This window comes from Agaricus bisporus, assembly GCF_000300575.1.
Source record: "Agaricus bisporus var. bisporus H97 unplaced genomic scaffold AGABI2scaffold_3, whole genome shotgun sequence".
Classification (NCBI taxonomy): Eukaryota; Fungi; Basidiomycota; class Agaricomycetes; order Agaricales; family Agaricaceae; genus Agaricus; species Agaricus bisporus.
This window is the reverse complement of record NW_006267366.1, coordinates 990,709-1,009,612: the sequence shown is the minus strand read 5'-3', so window position 1 is coordinate 1,009,612 and position 18,904 is coordinate 990,709. Positions and strand designations below refer to the sequence as shown.

At 52.1% G+C, this 18,904-nt stretch overlaps 5 protein-coding genes and 3 non-coding genes across 8 annotated transcripts; 4 read left to right on the top strand and 4 right to left on the bottom strand.

The window, feature by feature from the left end:
- Positions 1–1,239: 1,239 nt before the first annotated feature.
- AGABI2DRAFT_43175 (hypothetical protein) lies at positions 1,240–1,794 on the top strand (the record flags this gene model as incomplete). The annotated part of the gene is made up of 1 exon (XM_006458782.1): positions 1,240–1,794. A coding segment is annotated over one exon (555 nt), but the record flags the coding sequence as incomplete, so codon positions are not given.
- A 1,563-nt stretch (positions 1,795–3,357) lies between these two features.
- Positions 3,358–3,765, bottom strand: AGABI2DRAFT_45204 (hypothetical protein; the record flags this gene model as incomplete). Its single annotated transcript, XM_006458786.1, has 1 exon — positions 3,358–3,765. A coding segment is annotated over one exon (408 nt), but the record flags the coding sequence as incomplete, so codon positions are not given.
- Positions 3,766–3,798: 33 nt separating this feature from the next.
- AGABI2DRAFT_t30 lies at positions 3,799–3,871 on the bottom strand. The gene has a single exon. It is a non-coding gene; the product is annotated as a tRNA-Cys (tRNA).
- A 3,096-nt stretch (positions 3,872–6,967) lies between these two features.
- Positions 6,968–7,285, top strand: AGABI2DRAFT_60112 (hypothetical protein; the record flags this gene model as incomplete). The annotated part of the gene is made up of 1 exon (XM_006459115.1): positions 6,968–7,285. A coding segment is annotated over one exon (318 nt), but the record flags the coding sequence as incomplete, so codon positions are not given.
- An 883-nt stretch (positions 7,286–8,168) lies between these two features.
- Positions 8,169–8,241, top strand: AGABI2DRAFT_t39. The gene has a single exon. It is a non-coding gene; the product is annotated as a tRNA-Cys (tRNA).
- Positions 8,242–9,579: 1,338 nt separating this feature from the next.
- Positions 9,580–10,035, bottom strand: AGABI2DRAFT_66840 (hypothetical protein; the record flags this gene model as incomplete). The annotated part of the gene is made up of 1 exon (XM_006459114.1): positions 9,580–10,035. One exon carries the CDS (start codon positions 10,033–10,035, stop codon positions 9,580–9,582), a length of 456 nt encoding a protein of 151 aa, XP_006459177.1.
- Positions 10,036–12,545: 2,510 nt separating this feature from the next.
- AGABI2DRAFT_t29 lies at positions 12,546–12,618 on the bottom strand. The gene has a single exon. It is a non-coding gene; the product is annotated as a tRNA-Cys (tRNA).
- A 4,692-nt stretch (positions 12,619–17,310) lies between these two features.
- Positions 17,311–17,865, top strand: AGABI2DRAFT_43534 (hypothetical protein; the record flags this gene model as incomplete). The annotated part of the gene is made up of 1 exon (XM_006458784.1): positions 17,311–17,865. A coding segment is annotated over one exon (555 nt), but the record flags the coding sequence as incomplete, so codon positions are not given.
- Positions 17,866–18,904: the final 1,039 nt, after the last annotated feature.

Here is an 18,904-nt window from a genome sequence, read left to right as displayed (position 1 = left end):
GGTCTAGTCACCCTCGCCGCCTTCCAGCTCGATTCTCATGAGAATCGGGCTATTCTCAACGCCGTCCGCAACAGGGGCATTGCCCCCCAGGTCGCCATCTCCAACGCCGAGGCTAGCGCTATAGCCAAAGGTAATGTCAAAGGGCCCTCTGGCCACTCAACTGGGATCGGTGCAGCCCCTCCGGCTGTCAACACACCGCCCAGCCTTCCTCCCACTCGCGAGCCGTCGCCTGCGCCGGCCCCGCCCATTCCATCCCCTCCTCGCACACCGTCGCCTTCGGCGTCGGTACTCTCCTCCAAGCGGCCCCTTTCGCCAGGGTCCTCTTCCTCTGGACATTCCGTTGCTGTCGCTTCTGTATGCGACAGTGAAGATTCTTCCATGGCTCTCGATTATGAGGCCGTCACTCCCCGTCCCGGCTCCCCCACTAAACCGGTTGACAACAAACCAATTGTCAGGAATCTACATGAAACCATTGACAATACATTTGACATCATCGCCCTCTTTGCTAAGTCCAACTGGAGAGAGCATCTACTTAAAGAAACCCCGACACTTATGGACGACGATCTCATCGACCTCCACAAACATTTCCTGCACAATATGAGGGTACTCGCCCCACGTATCCATGCCAATCTCCCAGCAGTTGAGGCGCCTGCATCCGCAGCTGACGCACCTACTCCTCATGTTATTCCGCGGGACGCACAGCCACCCGCTGATTCAGCAAAATCCAAACCGCCGAAGAAGAAAGTCTGGGTCGAGCCGGCTTCTTCTGACGTCACTCCTCCGGCAACGGCCCCACTCATGGAAGTGGATGAGCCGGCCGCTCCATCACCAGCGTCTGGGAAAGCACCTGCCAAACCCCTTCCCATTCCAAGTTCCAAGCGTGCGTCTACACCTAAAGACGCTCCTCCCGTTTCGTTCCGCGCTCCCTCGGTGCCTCGCAAGAGACGCCAGGGCAAACACACAGCACACGGCACTTCGCGCCGTGGTATAATCCTTACACCGCCTGCCGGCTCGTCTGTTACGGCGGAGTCATTCTCTCCCGGGGTCCTCAACGGCCTCAATCAAGTTCTTCGAAGTGATGTCAAGTCTAACATCACCCTCACTCATGCAACGGTTGATGGCAACGGCATATTCTTAGCCGCCTCCCGTGTTCCTACCGCCGCCGAAATTCAATTCGTGCTCAAGCATGTTCGGCGAACATTCCCTAACAAAACCACACCCATTGTTCACTCCCCTGCCACGTCGACTTCTTACTTGAAGATCGTCGACATCCCTCATGTCCCCGCTTCACCTAAGGAGTGGGCGACTAAACAACACGAGGCGTTTACATACACTCTCAACAAGTCTCCGGTTGGCGCTGAGCTAGCCAAACTCATCAAACACAAGCCGCACTTCATGCGCGCCTCCCCTCATTCTGATTCATGCTGGGCATGGATTGATATTCACGACACGGTCTCGGGTTCCAATGCCCGAGACTACATTTCCAAGTTCATCTCCATTCGCGGAGTGAATTGCCAAGTCAAAGGCGCCAAACCCCACTCCGGCTCTGTCCGCTGCGCTCGCTGCCAGCGATGGGGTCACCATTCTGATCAATGCCGTGCCAAGTGCACGCGTTGCCCCCTCTGCGGTGGGCCTCACTCTGAGGCCAACCATTCCAAGTGTGTCGATGCTTCTCGTGTCGACGCGCGCCACTGCGTCAACTGTACCGCGGCCAAGCGCGCTCATTCTGCTACGGATACATCGTGTCTGTTTTGGCGGAACCGTTTCGACAGACTCTGGCTCAAGCGCCAGTTTCCGAAGAACTAGATCGGGATCCACATAATCCGGACTGCCTTCGAGTCCATCGTCTATACTCTTACCCCGCCACTGTTGGAGTTATCCCGGATCTTCTATGGGCTTCGCGTACCTCGTTCTGCAAGGCTCTCTCTAGTCCCCGTTCCGCGGTGCTCGCTGATAGCGCCCGCTTCTTTTTCTTTCATATGTTTTATGTTTGATTTCCGCTCTGGTCTCGATCGAGTGTTCCGATGTTTGGATAAGTTGTATTGCCTGACTGCTTGGCTTGTTCCCGGGGCCGCTTATTTAGATATCTCTTTTTCGTTTGTGTTTTTGTTCTTGTTTGGACTCTTGTAGCGCTTGACCAAGTCGCGCTGGATACGTTAGATAGAATACTGTTGTTTAGGGCCTCTGTAAACTGGCAGGAGTACGTAAAGCTGCGGGAACGTGTCGTGACACCCGATGTATGAGTAGTATTGAAATATATTACATTGATTACAAAACAAAAAAAAAAAAAAAAAAAAAAAAAATGTGGGTGAGCGCCCTTGATCTGACAGTTCGTGCCGCTGATGGACACAAACTTGGAAATATAGAGACAAGCATTGCTGCCCGCCACTGTGTTGTGGATATCAACCCATGCCCAGCACGAGTCGGAATGAGGGGAGGCACGCATGAAACGCGGCTTTTGTTTGATCAGTTTGGCCAGCGAAGCGCCGACCGGAGATTTGTTGAGAGCGCTCATAAACGCCTCATGTTGCTTGAGCGCCCACTCCTTAGGAGAAGCTGGCACGTGAGGAATGTCGACAATCTTCAAATATGAAGTCGACGTAATGGGGGATTGGCCGATGGGAACGTTCGGACTCGGGAAAATACGCCAAACGTGCTTGAGCACGAATGCAATTTTGGCGGGGGAGGGGGACTCGGGAGGCGGCAATACAGATGCCGTTGCCTTCGACCGATGCATGAGTGAGGATGACGTCAGACTTGACGTCACTCTTGAGGAGTCGGTTGAGATTATTAATAACCTCGGGAGTGAAGGATGCCGCTGTAACCAGAGATTCGGCAGGCGGTGTCAGGATAATAGCACGGCGCAAAGCGCCGTGTGCAGTGTGCTTGCCTTGGCGTCTCTTGCAAGGTGCCGAAGGAGCCCGGAACGAAACTGGGGGGGTGCTAGCAGGGGCAGGCGCGCGCTTAGAACTTGGTGGGGGAAGGGGTTTTGTGGGCGCCTTCCCAGACGCTGGTGGTGGAGCGGCCGGCTCATCCACTTCCATGAGTGGGGCCGTTATCGGGGGAGTGACATCAGAAGGGGCCGGATCGACCTGGACCTTCTTCTTCGGCGGTTTACTCTTGGCTGAGTCAGCGGGTGGCTGTGCGTCCCGCAGAATGACATGAGGAGCAGGTGCGTCAGCTGCGGATGCAGGCGCTTCAACTGCTGGGGAGAAGATGCGACGGAGAGTGGGGATTTTCATCATCCTGTAGAGCCCGCAGTTTGACTCCGAGTTGAGTCTCGGCCCAGGATTTGTAGACTTTGAAGGCTTCAAATGCCTCCGACTTCACTTTAAGCAAATAGACAGCCTGGAAACGCGTCACGTCGTCAATAAAGGTGATCCAGTACTTGTAGCCTGAGTGTGAAGCGACCGGGAGCGGTCCGTGAAGATCTGAATGCACCAGCTCGAGAGGAGAGCGATTGTGATTCAAAGAGGAGGGAAAAGGAAGGGAATGCATTTTGCCAGCTAGACACGGCTCACAGATAGAGTCAGGGGACGAGTTAGACTCGAGTTTGAGTCCGGAAACTAGATTCTTACTGATCATAGTCTTCACATCAGCGTAATTGTGATGAATAAAGCGACGATGCCATAGCGAGAGGTCAACCGGGAGAGTAGAGACAGAGAAAGCAGTCTCAGAAGTCAAAGTTGAGCCGTCGAGCTCAGCAGAGTTGTTAGAGTGGATAGTGGCCGTGAAAAGCGATGTGCCCTTGCATTTGAAGTCAATAGAGTGAGAGGAGATAGTGTCAAGATAGAAAAGTGACCACACCAGGGTTTGAACCTGGGACCATCCCAATTGCACTAGGAAGCTCTAACCACTGAGCTATATGATCTTGGTATATAGTAGCTAAGATGTTATAGATATACATCTTAGGCCTAGAGGTGGAACCCACGACTGAGGGCCTGCTGCAGGGGCTGAGGCACAGTACAGATTATGTGAGAACTCAGAGCTCCGAACTGTCAGGTGACTTGTCCTGTCATCACCTAACACAACCGTAGTCAAGTGGCCGTTCAAGCCTTCTATTCCAGCAATATAAGTACATGCGAACACTACGTACAACATGCTGAGAATATGGGTGCCATGACGCGTTCCCGGTCAGAAAAAGAAAACATATCCTGCGCGACACGGTCAAGCGCTAACGTTGAGAAAAAGAAAATAAAAGTTTGATCGAAAAAGAAAAATACATCAGTATGCGACCCCGGGACAAACCTAATCAGTCAGGCACAGACCACACCTAGTATCGGAACGCGAGTCCAATAAAACAAGCGGAAAGTAGTCATAGAAAAATGAAAACATATGATGGGAGGCCGATCCGGCTGCTAACCCCAAAGTGCGTTTTGACGCGCGCTGATCACTTCTTAGGGAATTGGCGCCTCAGCCAATCCCTATCAAATCGGTTCTGCCAGAACGGACACGAAGTGTCCGTGGCAGAGTGGTCGCGCTTCGTCTTGCCTGCCGCACTGCAGTTGACACAAGATCGGACGTCGGGATCGCGCTTTGAGTGAGCGCAGTATTCTTGATGGGCGGCTTTGGAGTGAGGGAGCCCGCATAGTGGACAACGTATACCTTTTGATCAGCATACGGAAGAATGATGACCCCACCTCATGCACCTCATGCACAAGGCAGAGCCGGGCCGTGGAGCTGCGCCGCAGATTTGACAGTTACGACCGCCGATGACGATCGTCTTGCCGATGTAGGAACGGGCCGAAGTGCCCGAGACGGAATCGCATATGTCGACCCAAGCAACACAGGTGTCGCTATGAGCCGAGGTCCGCATGAATTGGACAGCGTGCTTGATGGCAATGGATAGCTCCTTACCAACCGGCGAAATAAAAAGCGCGTTGGTAAACGCGCTGCGCTGAGTAGACTGCCAAACCTTTGGCTCGGCTGGGATCATAGGCACGTCGATAACCTTGAGGTAGGAAGTCGAAGTGACGGGAGTGGATTTGATGGGCACGACGCCCGCGACGGTGACGAGACGCCGAATGTGTTTGAGGACACAAGCGGTCTCGGAGGAGGTCGGAACTCGGCTCGCGGCTATGAAAATGCCGGATCCAGAGTCTTCCGTGTGTTCAAGAATGACGTCAGACTTGACGTCATTTTGGAGGTGGGTGTTGATTTCGGCCAGAATGGCCGGGGACACGTGGGCGGCGCAGACAGAAGATCCGGCCGGAGGAGTGAGTTGCACGCCGCGACGCGAAGCGCTGTGGCAAGTGTGGCAAGCCCTACGCTTTCTGCCTGAAGGCTTGGGTGCAGGGGCGATGGCGACAGCCGCGGGAGCCTGAGGACGGAGCGGGGGCTGCTGTTGAGGGGGACGGCGAGCAGCGGCCTTGGCGTATGTGTTATTCTTAGAAGGGACAGGGTCCTTTCCAAAAATGGGTGGCTGAGGTGGAGGAGGGGGGGTCGGCTGTGCCGGCTTCGCCTTCTTCGATTTACGCGGGGTCATATCCATGTCGGCCGACGGAGACTGTGGCCGAGGGGTGGCTGTACCCGAGGGAGTAGGAGGGGCGGAGTTGGTTCGAATGCCCGTGGAGGCGGATCGACCATCCCGATGATCTTCGCAAGCTGCTCAGAGAAAGAGCCGATGCCCGCGACGGAGGAGACGTTGTACCCATCAAGATCGTGCCGCTTGATGAGGGAGTGTGTTGCTCGTAACATGCAGTCCACGAACTGCGGGTAGAGCGGGTGTTCGGCCTCGATATCGTCAAGCATGACAATTGTGGTGTTGACAAGTTTGAGCATTCCCTTCTGACCAGCGGTCATGGTGCGGGAACGCCCAGTGGAGGGGGTGGAGGTCGGAGCCGGTGTCGGGGTCAACGGGAACGGTGCCAGGGGTGGATTGGCAAAGCCTCGGAAATCCGAGGCGTATGACAAGGGAGTGAGGGGAGAGGAGGATTCTGGGAGCCCAGAACGCCTCGAAGGTGTTGGCGCTGTCATGCGAGACGCCGCCGGTAGCTCGAGTTCGTCTTCCATACGACCCGCCGCTTGAAGTAGAGCACGCCCAAGAGAAGACTTGAACATACCCTCCGGAACCTCCTCATCAGACCAGTCACCGTCGTCGCCGGCGGTGTCAATAATATCCATTGCAGATTGCTTGTTGCTACTCATAACTAGTTGCCACTGAGACTTCCAAAAGAGGAAGGTAGTGGTACAGGTTCAAGAAGCGATGACTGGTATATGACTTGAACCAGTGCTGGTGAGGGGTCATATGAGAAGTGGCCCCTGTATCTGCAAGCCAGTGGAAGTCAGCATCGAGCTGGAGAGGTGTAGAAGGCAAGGGAGAAGGTGAGGGATAAGGGGTACTTGCATTGCCAGCAAACTCGGTGACTCTCTGCGCTTTTTTGGGAGCGTGAGTCGAGCTAGAGCTCCCAGACTCCTCCTGAGCCTTGTTAGCCCTGTTAGAGTGAGCAAGCAGTCTACAAGTGTAGTTGGTGGACTTAGATATATGCGGGCGAGTTTAGTCACATGATAGCTTAGTTATGTATGGTTGAACTTCCCTGTGGACGCTTCAGAGGCCTTAGCTTCTTACAGTCTGTCCACAGTTGTCCCTAGGATTGCTCAATCAGTTCCTGTCCGTTCGCCTCGTTTCTAGGACCGTTAGACTCGCCACTGCGTCGCGTACATTCTACGTTCAACAGGTTATGGGCCCCGGCTTCTAACGCTTAAAAACCGACGTTTACTTCAACAACCACAACTCTTCCCCAATCACTTCTGCCTTTCCTCAACTTCTTTCACTTCCCCTGCCCTCATTTCGACTCCAATGGCCTCCGGATCGCCCACCTTCGCGAAACTCAATGAGGAGAACTACTCCACATGGTCTGGAGAGATGGAAGCGTGGCTGAGAGCCTCTGGCCTCTGGAGACTTGTCTCAGGCAGGCAGAAGGCTCCCTCCACCTCTAGCCCTGTTACCCAGGCCGAAGCGGACGCTCTGGACGCGTTTGAGGCTCGCTTGGACAAGGCTGCAGGCTGGCTATACCTTATGGTTGAGCAGGAGCAAGGGATTCACTTCTCTGGCATCCAGGACAGTCCAGTGAAGATGTGGGAGGCTCTAGAGGCTGTACATCGACAGAAAAGGGCTGGAATGCGCTTTAATGCCTATGATGAGCTCTTCCCTATCCGAAAACTTGAGGAGGAGTCCCTCCAATCACTTATCAACAGAGTAGAGAGCTCTAAACGCAAAATCAAGGAACTCCGCCCCTCCTCCTTCACTCTAGAGATGCTAGATGATGAGCTAACCTCTATGGCTCTCATCAGAGCTCTCCCCGACGAATTTTCCGCCTTCACCTCCTCCCTATTGCTTATGGACAAATTAGACAAGTCCACCATTCATCAAACCTTTGTTACTGAGGATTTACAACACAAAAAACGCGCTCAGGACGCCTCTACCTCCTCCCATGCACTAGCTGCTTGCTCTGGCTCTCAAAACACGTTGAAAACCTGCGATTTCTGCGGGAGAGAGGGCCACAAGTTTAGTGAATGCAAAACCTTCGAGAGAGCGAAGTCCCGGGCTCAGGAGGACGCACAAAAGCCTAGAACTCCGTACAAGAGGGCTAACAAGGCTCAGGAAGAGTCCGGGAGCTCTAGCTCGACTCACGCTCCTAAAAAAGCGCAGAGAGTCACCGAGTTTGCTGGTAATGCAAGTACCCCTCATCCCTCACCTTCTCCCTCGCCTTCTACACCTCTCCAGCTCGATGCTGACTTCCACTGGCTTGCAGATACAGGGGCCACTTCTCATATGACCCCTCACCGGCACTGGTTCAAGTCATATACCAGTCACAAAATCCCCATCCGACTAGCTGACAACTCCATTGTCTATTCTTTGGGGGTGGGATCTGTAGTCTTTGAACCAGTTGTGAATGGAAAGGTGGTCAGAGCAGTTGAGTTGACTAGAGTTCTGCATGTCCCGGCTCTCCGGAGCAATCTGTTATCATGTCTATACCTTGCCCGTAACAAGGGCTTCAATATCACCATCTGTTAGGTGATGACAGGACAAGTCACCTGACAGTTCGGAGCTCTGAGTTCTCACATAATCTGTACTGTGCCTCAGCCCCTGCAGCAGGCCCTCAGTCGTGGGTTCCACCTCTAGGCCTAAGATGTATACATATAACATCTTAGCTACTATATACCAAGATCATATAGCTCAGTGGTTAGAGCTTCCTAGTGCAATTGGGATGGTCCCAGGTTCAAACCCTGGTGTGGTCACTTTTCTATCTTGACACTATCTCCTCTCACTCTATTGACTTCAAATGCAAAGGGATTTCGCTTTTCACGGCCACCATCCATTCCAACAACTCTGCTGAGCTCGATGGCTCAACTGTGACTTCTGAGACTGCTTTCTCTGTCTCTACTCTTCCGGTTGACCTCTCGCTATGGCATCGTCGATTTATTCATCACAACTACGCTGATGTGAAGTCTATGATAAGTAAGGACCTTGTTTCCGGGCTCAAACTCGAGTCTAACTCGTTGTTAGAGTGAGCAAGCAGTGTACAAGTGTTATTGGTGGACTTAGAGATATGCGGACGAGTTTAGTCACATGATAGCTTAGTCATGTATGGTTGAACTTCCCTGTGGACGCTTCAGAGGCCTTAGCTTCTTACAGTCTGTCCACAGGTGAGTACAAGTTGTTAGAACTCAATATAGCTTCTTACAGTCTGTCCACAGTTGTCACTAGGATTGCTCATTCAGTTCCTGTCCGTTCGCCTCGTTTCTAGGACCGTTAGACTCGCCACTGCGTCGCGTACATTCTACGTTCAACAGGTTATGGGCCCCGGCTTCTAACGCTTAAAAAACAACTATTACTTTATCAACCTCAACTCTTCTCACTCATCTTCCTATCTCTATCAACGTCTATCCCTTCCCCTGCACTCAAATCAACGTCTATGGCCTCGCAATCGCGCACACACGCTCCCTACGCCTGGGACACTATTTCGACGTGTTTTGATGCGTCTCCGACGCGTCTGAGAGCCCCTACATCGACCACAACTCCCTCTTTTTTTGTTTTTTTTGTTTTTTTTTTATTTCAATTCGAATTTATTCGCGGTGCCCGTACGCAGACCGCGCCGCAGGCGAGGGGGCCAGAGGCCCCCCTTCTACAATACAATAGCCCAGAACAACATCAGAGAGAAGGGAAACAGATAAAACGAAACTACACTACCAACTACCGACTACTAAACACCAACGCAACTACCGACATACAGGATGTAATACTACGAAATAAGGATGCCGCCTAGAGTTGACTTGTCCCATCCCGGCGACAGTGGTCAAAGAAACTAAGGGACTTACAAATTGCCCCGCCTCTAATAAACTCCAGAGCCCTCGAAGTAGCGCGCTAATTCCATAGTGCCGCGAAAAGAAAAGAAATTATTACCTACGAAGAAAATATCCTAGTAAGCAGACATTGTAACACACAGTTCATGATGACATAAGAAATGGCGGACCCGCAGCCGTGACAAGAAATGTCGAAGGAGGAAATTAGAAACATATCCGAGGCCCGACGCGACGAGCGAAGCGAGGAGCGGAGGGTGCGGTGTGGAAGTAGGGTCACTTGCCGGACGCCGGCTTGGTGGTCCCGTCGCGTGCTTTAAACTGGCGGTGAAGCCAGGCGCGATAGAAACGGTGTTGCCAGAACGGACATTTGAGGTCCATCGCGGCGTGTTGGCGCCTATCTGCGGGGCGCCCGGAGGCAGTGCAGTTGATGCATTGTCGAACATCGACACGGGACGTGGCGACGCTCGTGGGATGGTTGGCCGCTTGATGAGGCCCACCGCAAAGGGAACAGCGCGCGGACTTGGCGCGGCACTGTTGATGATGATGACCCCATCGCTGGCATCGGGAGCACAGGACGGAGCCGGAATGAGGCTTAGCGCCGAGGATGCGACAGTTAACGCCTGAGACGCTAACCACCTTTTCAATGAAGGCGCGGGCGCGAGCGCCCGACGCCGTGTCATGGATGTCGACCCATGCCCAGCATGAGTCAGAATGGGGAGAGGCGCGCATGAAGCGCGGCTTGTGCTTGATTAATTTGGCCAGCTCTGAGCCGACCGGGGAGACTTTGAGCGCGTTAATAAACGCCTCGTTTTGCTTGGCATACCACTCTTTTGGTTCAGCCGTGATGTGCGGAACATCAACTACCTGGAGGTATGACGTCGACGTGATGGGATCGGAGGTGATGGGCGCTTGGGGGGAAGGCCAGCGCTTGCGGATATGTTTGAGGACGAACTGGGTGAGTGCCTCGGTGGGGACATGGGTGGCGGCGGCAGCGGCGGCGACCACAACTCCCTCTGGCAGCCATACACCCTCTCCACACTCTCTGGGACCGATTTCCAGCCCTAAGAACGTAGGAGGTGCAGGAAGCGAAAGAACGCGAAGAAACGCGCTCAGGAGCGCTCCAGACTGCCTGGAACATCTAAAAGTAATGTCACAGGGCCACTTGGCCATCTGAGTGGGATAGGTGCAGCTCTTCCAGCTGTCAAGACACCACCCACTCCTCTTGGGGATATTTCTACTGGTTCTGGCTCTCCTGGCTCTGATATTCCAGTGAGAGTGTCCGCTCTTGGTGCTTATTCCTCTCCCTCATCCTCTCCCTCACCATCTTCCTCACTATCCTCACCACTACAGCTTGATGCTGACTTTTTCTGGCTGGCTGATACTGGTGCTACACCCCACATGACTCCTCACCGCCATTGGTTCAAATCCTACTCCCCTCATCGTATCCCTATCCACCTTGCTGACAACTCTACTGTGGAGTAATCTCTTATCATGCCTCTACCTTGCCCGACACAAGGGTTTCAATATCACCATCTCCGCTCAATCTATTGACTTCCAATGCAAAGGGATTTCGCTTTTCACGGCTACTATCCATTCTAACAACTCTGCTGAACTTGACGGCTCAACTCTCACTTCAGAGGCCGCTTTTTCTGTCTCCACTCTCCCAGTTGACATCTCTCTCTGGCACCGTCGCTTCATTCATCACAATTTCGCTGATGTGAAGACTATGATCAGTAAGGAACTAGTCACTGGCTTGAAACTCGAGTCAAATTCACCTCCTGATGCTATCTGTGAGCCCTGCCTTGCTGGCAAGATGCATTCCCATCCTTTTCCCTCCTCTTTGAATCACAATCGCTCTCCTCTTGAGCTTGTGCATTCAGACCTTCACGGACCGCTCCCAGTCTCTAGTCACTCAGGCTACAAGTACTGGATCACCTTTATTGACAACGTGACGCGTTTCCGGGCTGTCTATCTGCTTAAAGCAAAGTCGGAGGCATTTGAAGCCTTCAAAGTCTACAAATCCTGGGCTGAGACTCAACTCGGAGTCAAACTGCGAGCACTGCAGGATGACAAGGGAGGTGAATACATGTCTAAGGCCTTCATAAGCTTTACTGAGCTTGCTGGCATCGAGAGACGTCACTCAACTCAGAACCGGCCTCAGCAGAATGGACTTGCTGAACGGGCTAATAGGACTATGGGAGAGAGGATCACTGCTATGCTCTCAGAATCTCGGCTGCCTGGGTCTTTCTGGGGTGAATGTATCTCGTCTATGGTCCATGTCTGGAATATGCTCCCTACTGCTTCGCTTTCAGGCACTACTCCCTTCCAAGCTTTCTATAAGCGCAAACCTGATGTCTCACATCTCCGGGTCTGGGGTTGCACTTCTTATGTGCATATACAACGAGATAAGCGCAATTCTCTCCAGCCTCACTACGAGAAGTGTGTCTTTATAGGCTATCCGGCTGGCTACAAAGGCTGGAAGTTCTACAACCCAGTCACTAAGCGAACCGTGATCTCTGAGAGAGCTGATTTCGATGAGAGTGTTGAACGTAGAATGTACGCGACGCAGTGGCGAGTCTAACGGTCCTAGAAACGAGGCGAACGGACAGGAACTGAATGAGCAATCCTAGTGACAACTGTGGACAGACTGTAAGAAGCTGTATTGAGTTCTAATAACTTGTACTCACCTGTGGACAGACTGTAAGAAGCTAAGGCCTCTGAAGCGTCCACAGGGAAGTTCAACCATACATGACTAAGCTATCATGTGACTAAACGCGTCCGCATATATCTAAGTCCACCAACTACACTTGTAGACTGCTTGCTCACTCTAACACACCCCCTTGATCTAGCCAGTCTACTCAAGTCCTAATAGAGGAACAGCAAACTCAACTACCTTCTTTGCCACAGCCTTGGTTAGGATGTCGGCCACTTGCTCATGAGTCGAAACATATAAAGGATCAATGAGTCCTTCTTCAACAGCCTCCTGGAGCCAGTAGAAGCGCAGGTCTAGGTGTTTCATGCATCCGTGATGCTCTGGGTTCTTGGCTACACTTATTCCTGACTTGTTATCAACAAAGAGAGTGGAAGGAAGTGTCAGAGGGAAGCCAAACTCGGTCAGGATATTCCTAGTCCACTTGATCTCTTTGCCAGCCTCGACGGCAGCAACAAACTCAGCCTCGGTGCTCGAGAGAGTCACAAATGGCTGACGCTTAGAAGACCAACCTGTCAAGATAGAAAAGTGACCACACCAGGGTTTGAATCTGGGACCATCCCAATTGCACTAGGAAGCTCTAACCACTGAGCTATATGATCTTGGTATATAGTAGCTAAGATGTTATATGTATACATCTTAGGCCTAGAGGTGGAACCCACGACTGAGGGCCTGCTGCAGGGGCTGAGGCACAGTACAGATTATGTGAGAACTCAGAGCTCCGAACTGTCAGGTGACTTGTCCTGTCATCACCTAACACAACCTACAGCAGCTCCAGAGACAAGAGTCACATAACCACCTGTAGCTCGACCTGTAGCTTTGCAGGCTCCGTGAGAGGCGTCCGAGTAGGTAGTGAAGAGTGTTAGAACCTTGCCAGAATGTCACGGCGTCACGCTGTCACATCTGTCACATATTTTATTACATAATAATTTCCCTCTGCTGCTACAGTTCGACGGAGGCTAAACTATCGGCATACTGCTAAAATGGCGCAAGCTACAGACTTACCTATTGAACTTATCGATCTAATCTTATCTTTCTTACCTCCGAACCATGCGGAGCAAGTACAATGGAGAAGGGCGGCGGCGGCTATAGGAAGAGAGGTCAGGCCGGCAGGTTGGAACCTATCGGATCATCGGTGCAGACGGTGTGGGAGGGTATGCTTAGCAATGTGGGACTATGAGGAGCAGAAGGCGTGGGTGATACAGAGATGGGGATACTGGGGGCCGCGACAATGGGCAATAGCCGGATTCTTTGTGCTATGTCCATGTGATGCGATGTTAGGTAACTACTTCGGGACGTATTGGTTTGTGTGAGTAGATTACCGGTTTAGGAGTTGTTTGTGCTTGTGGACACTTTTATGGTTTGTTTAGTGCTGTTGACGTTTTTATGATCAATTTACTTTTGTTTACTTACTTCTTACTCCACTCTTCTTTTCTCATGTCAAATGTATAATTAGTCTACTTTCTCATACGTACTTCTTTTCACATGTCAGTATAAAAATAAGTTACCTAGGGTAGTTGGTCTGTGCGCCGTAGTCTAGGTATATAAAGTAGGTAGAAACTTGTAGAAGACTCCGTCGAGTTCTCTTAGGTTCACGCCTAATATAACTTTTGTCACTTTCCTCTATAGTTCTTAAGTTCAGGTGTGACCTGTGACATCTCAGTCACAGTCGCCCTAACAAAGAGCTCCTCTGAGTCACTAGCTCGATAGACTAGCTTGTAGTGCATAGTGCCAATGAGATAGCGGAATAGATGTTTGACTGCAAGCCAGTGAGCTGGAGCTGGGTTCGAGTTGAACCTCCCGAGATAGGAGACAGCATAGGCAATGTCGGGACGAGTCATAGTGGCCAGATACTGAAGGGCACCTACAGCATTTAGATAAGGAACTGACTTCATCTCAGCCTGCTCCTCGAGTGAAGGAACAATGTCAGAGAGTTCAGATCCCGGAGCGAGTGGAGTGGAAAGTGGATTAGCATCATCCATATTGAAGCGTTCTAGGAGCTCCTTGATGTAGTGCTCCTGCGAGAGGGAGATAGTATGATGAGAGCGATCCTGCTTCACCTGAATACCCAGCAGAAGTGTAGTAGACCCGAGATCACGGAGTTTGAAGTGTTTTGAGAGCTCAGTGACTGCCGAAGTCATAGCTGCATCACTCTTCGAGACAAGAGTAATGTCGTCAATGAAGATAGGAACAATGACCTTGATGTCGCCTTTGGAATAGATGTAGATGGAGCTGTTGGAGCGAAGCCTAGAGTAGCCTATACCCTCAAGAACACTCCGGAGTTTCTTATTCCACTGTCTGGCAGCCTGCTTGAGGCCATAGAGGGATTTACGGAGCCGAAAGACCATGTTAGGACTACCAATGTGATAGCCCTCGGGTTGGCGCATATAAATCTCCTCTTCGAGTTCCCCATAAGTGAAGGCAGAGGAGATGTCGACTGAACGCATTTTGTAGCCTTCTCTAGCAGCTAGAGCAACAATGAGGCGTAGTGATGCAGGACGGAATGTAGGGGCAAAGACCTCGGTGAAGTCGAATCCGGGACGTTGGGAATAGCCCTTAGCAACGAGACGAGCCCGGTAGCGCTCAATAGAGCCGTCGGCAAGTCGTTTCACTTTCAACACTCAGCCAGAGTTGACTACCTTCTTGCCAGGAGGCAATTCCATTAGTTCCCAAGTTCCATTAGCCTCGAGATTGAATATCTCAGTGTTACAAGCCTCAGTCCAGCAATCCGAGTCAGGAGACTTCATAGCTAGTCTATAACTCCGGGGATCAGCACCCGAGACGGCTCCAGCAAACTCGACTTCACAGTACTCAGAGTCAGCTAGCAGAGCAGCTTCGTCATCAGAGTCAGAGTCATTACCAGCTAAGTCTGGTTGTTTGAGCTTCCACCATTGACCAGGAGGCTTCCGAACTCGCCCAGTACGTCTAGGAACGTGAGGGGGCTCAAGAGGCGCTCCAGCAGTAGGAGGAGTCACTGGGAGTGGTGCATGGATTTGTGGAGGAGTGACTGGAGGAATCACAGGAGGAATGAATGGAGGAATTACTGGAAGTGGTAGAGGTAGAACTGGCTTCTCTTCAGGAGGAACTGAAGCGGACGGAGTGGGAGTCTTAGGACGAGCAGGAGGGAAGTGATTATCACCCCCTTCATCCTGTAGAGGTGGCAGTCCCGAGTATGACGATGTATCATTAGGAAGTGGTAGTGACTCTGGTGTGCAGGCAAATGACGGGACAGCCTCGAGTTGGGCTTTAGAAGTGCCCGGAAAGTATCTCTCGTCGAAATCAGCTCTCTCGGAGATCACGGTTCGCTTAGTGACTGGGTTGTAGAATTTCCAGCCTTTGTAGCCAGCCGGATAGCCTATAAAGACACACTTCTCGTAGTGAGGCTGGAGAGAATTTCGCTTATCTTGTTGTACATGGACATAGGAAGTGCACCCCCAGACCCGGAGATGCGAGACGTCAGGTTTTCGCTTATAGAAAGCTTGGAAGGGAGTAGTGCCCGAAAGCAAAGCAGTAGGGAGCATATTCCAGACATGGACCATAGACGAGATACATTCACCCCAGAAAGACCCAGGCAGCCGAGATTCTGAGAGCATAGCAGTGATCCTCTCTCCCATAGTCCTATTAGCCCTTTCAGCAAGACCATTCTGCTGAGGCCGGTTCCGAGTTGAGTGACCTCTCTCGATGCCAGCAAGCTCAGTAAAGCTTTTTAAAGCATTAGACATGTATTCACCTCCCTTGTCATCCTGTAGTGCTCGCAGTTTGACTCCGAGTTGAGTCTCAGCCCAGGATTTGTAGACTTTGAAGGCTTCAAATGCCTCCGACTTAGCTTTCAGCAGATAGACTGCCCGGAAACGTGTCGCGTCGTCAATGAAGGTGATCCAGTACTTGTAGCCTGAGTGTGAAGCGACTGGGAGCGGTCCGTGAAGATCTGAATGCACTAGCTCGAGAGGAGAGCGATTGTGATTCAAAGAGGAGGGAAAAGGAAGAGAATGCATCTTGCCAGCCAGACACGGCTCACAGATAGAGTCAGGGGACGAGTTGGACTCGAGTTTGAGCCCGGAAACTAGATCCTTACTGATCATAGACTTCACATCAGCGTAGTTGTGATGAATAAAGCGACGATGCCATAGCGAGAGGTCAACCGGGAGAGTAGAGACAGAGAAAGCAGTCTCAGAAGTGAGAGTTGAGCCGTCGAGCTCAGCAGAGTTGTTAGAATGGATGGTGGCCGTGAAAAGCGAAATCCCTTTGCATTGGAAGTCAATAGATTGAGCGGAGATAGTGATATTGAAGCCCTTGTGTCGGGCAAGGTAGAGACATGATAAGAGATTACTCCTGAGGTCAGGAACATGAAGGACTCTCGTAAACTCGACTGCTCTAGTCTCTTTTCCATTCACCACCGGTTGAAAGACAACAGACCCTACACCAGCTGAATAGACAGTAGAGTTGTCAGCAAGACAGATAGGAATACGATGAGGGGAGTAGGATTTGAACCAATGGCGGTGAGGAGTCATGTGGGATCATCGCTCCTTGACCTCTTACCACTACCTTCCTCTTTTGGAAGTCTTAGTGCTAGAGTATAGTCGTAGCAATACATCGTTCCAATGCCCGCTCCGCGTCGCAAGCAACAGTCCGCACCGGCCTCTGCGCCATACCCGTCCCGTCCACCGTCTATCCGTGCCAATCTCCCAGCAGTTGAAGCGCCTGCATCCGCAGCTGACGCACCTGCTCCTCATGTCGTTCCGCGGGACGCACAGCCACCCGCTGACTCAGTCAAGAACAAGCCACCGAAGAAGAAGGTCCGGGTCGATCCGGCTCCTTCTTCTGACGTCATTCCCTCGGCAACGGCCCCACTCATGGAAGTGGACGAGCCGGCCGCTCCACCTCCAGCGTCTGGGAAGGCGCCCACCAAACCCCTTCCCATCCCAAGTTCCAAGCGCGTGCCTCCTCCCTCTAGCGCCCCTTCTGTTTCATTCCGCGCTCCCTCGGCGCCTCGCAAGAGACGCCAAGGCAAGCACACTGCACACGGCGCTTCGCGCCGTGGTATAATCCTCACACCGCCTGCCGGCTCTTCAGTTACGGCTGAGTCCTTTTCTCCTGGGGTTCTCAACAACCTCAATCAAGTTCTACGGAGCGACGTCAAGTCCAACGTCACTCTCACTCATGCAACGGTCGAAGGTAATGGCATTTTCCTTGCCGCCTCCCGTGTCCCTACCGCCGCCGAAATTCAGTTCGTGCTTAAGCACGTTCGGCGAACATTCCCGAACAAGACTACACCTATCGTTCACTCCCCCGCCACGTCGACATCTTACCTCAAGATTGTCGACATCCCTCACGTCCCTGCTTCTCCCAAAGAGTGGGCAACTAAACAACACGAGGCATTCATGTATGCCCTCGACAAGTCTCCGGTTGGCGCTTCGCTGGCCAAACTATTCAAGCACAAGCCGCGCTTCATGCGCGCCTCCCCCCACTCCGATTCATGCTGGGCATGGATTGACATCCACGACACGGTCTCGGGCTCCAATGCTCGTGATTACATTTCAAAGTTCATATCTGTTCGCGGAGTGAACTGCCAAATCAAAGGCGCCAAACCCCATTCCGGCTCTGTCCGCTGTGCTCGTTGCCAGCGGTGGGGTCACCACTCCGATCAGTGTCGTGCCAAATGCGCGCGCTGTCCCCTCTGCGGTGGGCCTCACTCCGAGACTAACCACTCCAAGTGCGTCGACGCGCGAAGCATCGACGTGCGCCAATGCGTAAACTGTACCGCGGCCAAGCGCTCCCATTCTGCTACGGATACCTCGTGTCCGTTTTGGCGGAACCGTTTCGACAGACTCTGGCTCAAGTGCCAGTTTCCGAAGAACTAGATCGGGATCCACATAATCCGGACTGCCTTTGAGTCCATCGTCTATACTCTTACCCCGCCACTGTTGGAGTTCTCCCGGATTTTCTATGGGCTTCGCGTACCTCGTTCTGCAAGGCTCTCTCTAGTCCCCGTTCCGCGGTGCTCGCTGATAGCACCCGCTTCTTTTTCTTTCATATGTTTTATGTTTGATTTCCGCTCTGGTCTCGATCGAGTGTTCCGATGTTTGGATAAGTTGTATTGCCTGACTGCTTGGCTTGTTCCCGGGGCCGCTTATTATAATATCTCTTTTTCGTTTGTGTTTTTGTTTTTTGTTTGGACTCTTATAGCGCTTGACCAAGTCGCGCTGGATATGTTAGAGTGTGAGCAAGCAGTCTACACTTGGTTGTTGATGGACTTAGATATATGCGGACGCGTTTAGTCACATGATAGCTTAGTCATGTATGGTTGAACTCCCCTGTGGACGCTTCAGAGGCCTTAGCTTCTTACAGTGTATCCACAGGTGAGTACAAGTTATCAGAACACAATACAGCTTCTTACAGTGTATCCACAGATTGTCATTGGGATTGCTCAGTCAGTTCCTATCCGATTGACTCGTTATTAGGCTCGTTAGGATCGCCACTGCAACCTCTATCGTTCTACGTTTAACAGGTTATGGGCCCCGGCTTCTAACAGCCTTCAAAACGCGTTTTTTGCCACTTTCTACCATTTTTCCCTCTATATCTCAACTTCTATCCCTTCCCCTGCACTCAAATCGACGTCTATGGCCTTGCAATCGCGCACACACGCTTCCTACGCCTGGGCCACCACTTCGACGCGTTTTGGCGCGTCTCCGATGCGTCTGAGAGCCTCTACATCGACCACAACTCCCTCTGGCAGCCATACACCCTCTCCACACTCTCTGGGACCGATTTCCGGCCCTAAGAACGCGTCAATCGCTTGTTCCTTTTGTGGGAGGGTAGGGCACATGTCTAGGAGGTGCAGGAAGCGAAAGAACGCGAAAAAACGCGCTCAGAACCGCTCCAGACTGC